Source organism: Nesoenas mayeri (assembly GCF_963082525.1).
Source record: "Nesoenas mayeri genome assembly, chromosome: 7".
In the NCBI taxonomy this organism is placed as follows: domain Eukaryota; kingdom Metazoa; phylum Chordata; class Aves; order Columbiformes; family Columbidae; genus Nesoenas; species Nesoenas mayeri.
The window spans coordinates 5,692,145-5,698,710 of record NC_137551.1 but is presented as its reverse complement, the minus strand read 5'-3'; the positions used below and the strand labels follow the sequence as shown (position 1 = coordinate 5,698,710).

The 6,566-nt window shown below is 41.1% G+C and overlaps 1 protein-coding gene across 1 annotated transcript in view; it reads left to right on the top strand.

Moving 5' to 3' along the window:
- Positions 1-4,209: 4,209 nt before the first annotated feature.
- TET1 (tet methylcytosine dioxygenase 1) overlaps positions 4,210-6,566 on the top strand; it is a gene marked incomplete at its 5' end in the record, with an annotated part of 53,410 nt that continues 51,053 nt past the window's right edge. The window contains one exon of the mRNA XM_080347798.1: positions 4,210-6,135. Coding sequence (XP_080203924.1) covers positions 4,210-6,135 — 1,926 coding nt within the window. The remainder of the gene's footprint in view (positions 6,136-6,566) is intronic.

Sequence of the window (6,566 nt, the reverse complement as noted above, 5' to 3'; positions counted from 1 at the left end):
TTTGCTATCATAAATGTTACTCTTTTACTCCCTTCTCTCTCAGTGTACTTCCTTAACATCTCCAGATACTCTGTTACTCCCATCTTTCTCATGGGTAGGCCTTAATATCTTCAAGGCTAATTTCTGTTCCCGTGCCCTCCGTCGAGGAATCCACAGACCCACTGTAGTCCCACAGATACCTGAACACTGAAGCAAAATTTATTTTATTAATACATCTGACTGTAGTGAAACCAGGTTTAACTAGTCCTAGCTGTGTCACTTTTTTCCCCAAAATACAGCTGTGTTTGTTCAGTGGTCACTTGTTCTCTTTCATGGTACCATAAAAAAGCTGCCACCATTTTATGAGAACATGTCTTTTAATCTTTTCCCTCCCTCCATCTTCCAACAAGAATCAAGTTATGGAACAGAATTTTGATGGACACTACCTCTAAAGGGGAAAACTTGCTTTATTTATCATCCTCTTGTGCAAAGGGAAGATAAATTAAACAGGCAGGGGTTTTGGGGGGTTGTATTTTGTTGTTGTTGTGTGTTTATGGTATATGTGTTTTTTGTTGGGTTGTTGTTTTTTTTTTCCCCCTGGAGGCATTCCAGCAGTATGGGGTTAAATTCTCCTATTACTTTGCAGGCAAAATTCTCATTATAATTGTTTGGAATTTTGACTCAGATGAGACTAAAAGATTTAGTCCTTGATTAGCTTTTTAGCAGTATTTGTTGAGGATTATAGCAGTAAATGGGATTGCTCCAGATTTATTACTTTGAATAAGCAAAACTCAAGCAGCTGGCCTTAAAACCAGCTTTCAGCGTTGCACATGAATTAGAAGAGATAAGTCAGCTCAAGTAACAGACAGCTTTGGGATGCGCTGTTATTATCCAGGGCAGATCGCTGGGAACCGTCCTGTGCATATTAACTCTTACTTCATAGAGATGCCTGTTCCCTCTTCTCAAGGAGGGGGTGGTGGGTCCCACCTGATTTGGCTTTCAGAAGAAAGTTTCTCTCCTGGATGATAGAAAACGGATGAGTTTTTATGTTGCCCCATGAGAATTGTGTTTGGTCCTGCTATTTTGGATATGTAATTATTTTTTTGCTTTGAAATGTGACCAACGTGATACAGCCATTGCTTGTCCTTAAGAAGTGAGGAGCGGCGATTTGCAACTGCTGCAGGTATCAGGAATCAGTGCTTTAAATGGAAAAGGGAAGGTCAAGTATTTACTGGTGTTACAGAAAACAAAACTTCAGTACTAAGCTTGTAGCTACCTAATATTTTGGTCCTAAAGGTAGAAGAGTAAACAAAGCAAACCTAATGTAATGTAGGTTTTTTAGGCACTTTATTTAAATAATGTTAGCTGTTTTTTTTCTAGTAGTTAAGATGATTCTGGTGGACTAGTATTCATCAAGACTATGGGCTTTCTGTAGAGGAGGCAAAGATCTCTTCCTGACAGGCATTTCTCCCAGGAGCTTATAGTCACCTCAGCGGTCAGGTGCTCAGGGTCCCAGAAAAATCAAATTAAAGTCCACTATTACTTAAAAAAATATTTAGGAGTCTGTTACCCATATCTGTTATGAAAACCCAGGTTCCCTCCAGTGATGAAAGCAAAACAAAGTGGATAAAGCTGTTGCTGTTCTCCTTGTGTCTCTGTATTGTCATACCTGAGTAAGTCAAATACCAGCAGGCTTTGCCATTTTCTTTAGTGCAACATTTAAATGGCAGTCGATTTCCTGTGAATGTCAGCATTCTTTGTTTACTAAGAGAAAGGGGAGTCTTCAACTGCTGGGTGTTCATAGCCTCTAATTTTGGCCCTAGAAAGAGCCAACACTTTTGGCTTTGATACTTTTTTGCATTCTTGTGAGACAGGTATATTTCTCTGTACTAAAAAGAAAAAAAAAAGAAAAAAAAAGAAAAAAAACCCCCCACCAACAAAAAAAAAAACCAACCCAAACAGAATGGTCTTTCTTCTTCAGTCCTGAAGCAACCATGTTGCAATTTCCAAATGCAGGTAAAAGACATTATAATGTAATTATATTGATAATTTTAAAAAATTACAAGATGGTTTTGAGTGAAGCTTTTCATTGATACTCTTGATTATGCTTCCCAAGCTTCTACAACAGCAGTGGCAGCTGCTTATGTAGAGAAGCAATATGAACAGAGTGTTATACACAGTATCTTCAGAAATCCAGTCTCTGTTTCCATTCCAGATCTCCTGTTTTCTCTTGCCATTCTGCTTCTGTTTCAGGGCTGATAAAGAGTAAAGAAACCTTTTATCTCCTCAGTTCCCCTCCTGATTCACACATTCCCATGTTGCCCGGCCCTTCTTGTTGTTTGCTGGCTATAGGCTCTGACATTTCAGTGTATAAGCCGACTTCTGTAGAGTGCTTCTGTGGGAGCTGTTTGGGGCTCTGCTGTGGCCTTTGGAGCATTGCCTGCAATTATAAATAGCTATGCTTGTCTGTTTAGTGGCTCCAGGTTGGATGTTTTGCTGTGATGAAGTAGGAATGCTGGTAGTTTGTTTATTATGTGTTTGGTGGGCATTATTTTATGATCTGACCTTAGAAGTGTGTTTAGGCTTGTCTCGTACCGTAGTGCTGGCTTTAAAATGGTATTTGAGTGTGTGGAAAAACTGCTCTCAATAATAATGTTCATCTGATGTGTAACATGAAGATATGATAGAGTAGTCACTTATTTAGGTAAGACAGTTGGTTTGTATGTTGCAGTACACTGTATCAGTCAGCTTACTACTGCTGAATAAGCAAGAGCTAGGCTTCAAAATAATTTAAATAAGCTATTAGAAAAGAGTCTGGGGGGTTACTGTTGGCTGTGGTGGAGGTCCTGTGCTCAAGGCTGAGACAGAAACAAGGTTACTGCCAGTGTGCGGGTTTGGGGAGCACAGGAGCTGCTGGTCCTGGCTGTTGGCCATGCCAGGCCATCCCCTCTGCAGGCTGAAATTGTCTTGGTGCAGTCTGGTGCTGTCTGGTAGGGGTGGTTGCAAGCTTTTTACATCTCTCTTGCTGTAGGTATGTTTTTGTGGGTCTGGGATGCTCCTGGAGAACCTCCCTTTAGGGCTCAGGATTTTAGACATCATCGCCATGCTGCTTGTTCTTACTTTTCTTTCCCTCTTCCCATCACTGAGGTGCAGGTGGCCTGTAGGTAACTTGATTTGAGCTTAAGGAATTCAAAGGAACAATTGATGAAGGTAAGTCACCTTCCTGCCAGAGACTGCAGAGCCTCTTGTAGGATGCACTTGCCTACCCATCTGATCTACTCAAGCAGCTAAATAAAGCTTATAAAGCCTTCCATGGATACTTAAAAGCAGCATGTAGTTAAAAACTATGTACTTTGTAATGTCATATTTGGGGACAAAAGTTTAGGACAATTGTGTGGCATTTTGTTGAGGGTCGTAATGGCAAAGCCAAGGCAACTGCATGTGCAATATATCTGATTTAGCTGGACAGGACAGAACCAAGGCTTGTGCTGTAATACAGCATGTGGGAGCATTATCCTGGGAGATAACCATGGGGAAGGCAATTCTTCCCTGGTTCGGTTCGCCTGTGAACGGCACTATGACTCAGACATCTTCATGGAGCTTGTTGCTTCTCCTGTTTTACCTGGGATTGCACTGTGGTGGAGAGATGCCTCAGTGATGGTGTATGAGTGCACACACACAACAGAGAAACTCAGCTCTGTTGTATCTCTCCTGAATGTCGTTATAGTCACAGCTTTATGTTCAGCGGTGAATCTATGGATGTAAACATTAGCCACTCTTACTCAAGAGAAAGGGTAGTTAATGATCTCTTAATAAGATAGAGAAAATTCAAACTTCTTAGAATTGACATAAAAGAGTAAATATGTGATGTTGCCTGGTCATTTGAGGTCAGTTTCATTCTTCATTTATGTTATAGGCATTTAGTCAAGCTTTCAAATTTGGAATATACTAATATTTTTCAAAACTTTTGTGTTAATTGAACATAACATCCAATATTTATAATTCTAATAGTATGGTTTTTAAATATTAAAAATGGTTAGGTTAATATATATGTACCCTTCATTAATGAGAATTATATTAACGCTATTTTATTTTTTTCTGTTTCAGAGCTAATGATGTATCACCACAGAGGGCAGCAATGGGAGTGTGCAGTTTTCTATTGAAAAGTTCTCTCAAGAGCTCATGATTTTTTTCCATCTCTCCTCTTAACATTTCTACTGCTCCACAGACATGGCTCACCACGCGAGACCTTCCAGATCAGTCAAAAAGGAAGAGTTAGGCAAAAGGAAAACTAACCAGGGCAAAAAGAAAACTAGCCAAGTGAGAAAGAAAGCCACAAAGACTTCCACAAAAGCTATTAGTTCTGGAAAAGGCAAAAAGCCGGTGCAAGAAAAAGATGTTAAGAAAAAGCAGCAAGAAAAGAAACCAATCATGAGCTCTTCAGGGAGACTTCTCAGGAGCAGTGTAACCAGAACCTTGTCTGGAGCATCGTGGGTGACTTTGGAGAAAGCTGACAGTATCCTCTTTCATAGCCAGGATTGTTTCAACATCAATGGCTTCACAATGTCTCTCCGTAACAGATCGTTCTCCCGTAGATTGTCCCAAACTCCAACAGTTGCAAAGCCCAGGAAAGCTGCAGCACAAAAAAAGCTAGAAACGAAGGAAAAACATGAACAAGAAGCCCTGGCAGTAGTAGAAGAAAAAAATGTTGAAGCAGGTGAAAGAGGTTTGAAACAAGATTCAGCACAAAGTGAGTTGGCTCCTCTGCCTGTAGAAGATGGTCCATGTAGTGTAGGAGAAGAGTCTGCTGCCACATATGCCAGTCAAGACGCAGAGGTAGAAATACCTGAAACAAATTACTCCGTTCCAAGCAGTCAGGTAACTGATGACGATACGAAAGTGTCAGAGGTGAAATGTGAGCATGAAGACCTGCCCTGCGAGCAAACACCCAGTGAACTCGATATGGGTAGTTCGGCTAAACCATTTGTTGAAGATGCTGTCCTCGTGCTTCCATCTTCTGGTGCTTTAATCACCTCTGAATTGAACTCTAAGGTGTGTGCAGAGACCCCCTTTGGTCTGGTGCCTAACAATAAAGAAACCGACTCAATTTCTGTCAATACCTCAGACCTCAGCTCAGCAGTACTGTCAGAAAAGTCGGTCCCCCTTGCCAAATCCCACATCGAAGGAGAGTCGGACCTGGTGCTACCTAGTGAAGAACAAGACTCGAATTCTGCACCTATAGTTACCTCTGAGTTTAACTCACAAGAACATTTATTAGAAGATGCAAGCTTATTTGCAGAGTCCTGCTTGAAGGCAGGCTGGGATTCAGAGTCTGTGAATAAAGACATTGCTTCAAATTCTAGCTCTGTAGCTGTCACTGAATCAAATTCACTTTTGCATTCTGAAGGTGCAAGCTCACTTACAGAATCCCACATGAAACCGGTTGTGGATTTTGTACCCATTTGCAAAGAACTTGACTCAAGTTTGGATTTGAGTTGTACAAGAGAGAATTCAGAATCTGACTCGAAAACCATATTTACAGTATATGAACCAGCTTCCAATACCTCTTTAAACAATATTGAAGTGGAGGACATTGAACAGCTTGTTAAATGTATCAATGCAGAGACATTAATTTTGAGTTCAGGTTATAATCCCACTTTATCTCCAGATTTGGAAAAAAACACAGTTGATAAAGTCTCTGGTGAAAGCTCTGGACAGTTTTCTGAAGCTTTTGTTTCGGAGTTGCCTTTGAGCACGGAAATCTCTGCTTTTGCCTCAGAAAAAGCCATAGATGCAGATTTGCCAGCTGACTCAAGACTGCAGCACAATGATTATTCATCACAGCTGGGAAGTGTTGGAGTGAGCTTGAATTTGGTTCAGGACAACGTGAGCGGCAGCACTGAAACAGTTGAGGCCTCAGGGCCATCCTCTCTTAAAACTCCAGCTGGTGATTACCCTGTTCCATATTCATCTCTGCTCCCGATGCTAGAGAAAAAGAAGCGAAGGCGCTGTGGAGTCTGTGAGCCCTGTCTGCGGAAAACAAATTGTGAAGAATGCAGCTGTTGCAGGAAACGCAAAACGAGTCACCGGATATGTAAAAAGAGAAAATGTGAAGAACTGAAAAAGCCACCACCGCCAATCATGCTGCCTTTTGAGGTAAACCAAAGAAGTTGCAAATTAAGTCACTCTTTTGAGGCTTGAGGTACATGTTGAAATTCTGCCAAGGGAAATGCTGGTCACGGTACAGCTTTAGGGAGTGCAGGGTTAGTGCTGGAGCTAACAGGTTGTGTAGTAACTTTCCCTTGTCATCTGTAGAGGTGTAGAGTAAAGTGAGCTGGAGTTATTCTTGTTCCTGCTGTGTAAATGCATAAAATCAGAGGTAAGTAATGGCTTTAACTCTGTGTTCTAGATATTGGTATATTGGCCAAAACAATGAGTTAATTGAGGGCATGAAGAGATGAGAAAGACTGAAGTACAAAATGTGGGGAGGGAGGAGAAGGAGGGCAGTCTTAGGAGACTGAATTATTAGGGTGAGTGTATTTCAAAATACTTTAAAAGCAAAGGCAGGCAGGCAGGCTATTTGCTCC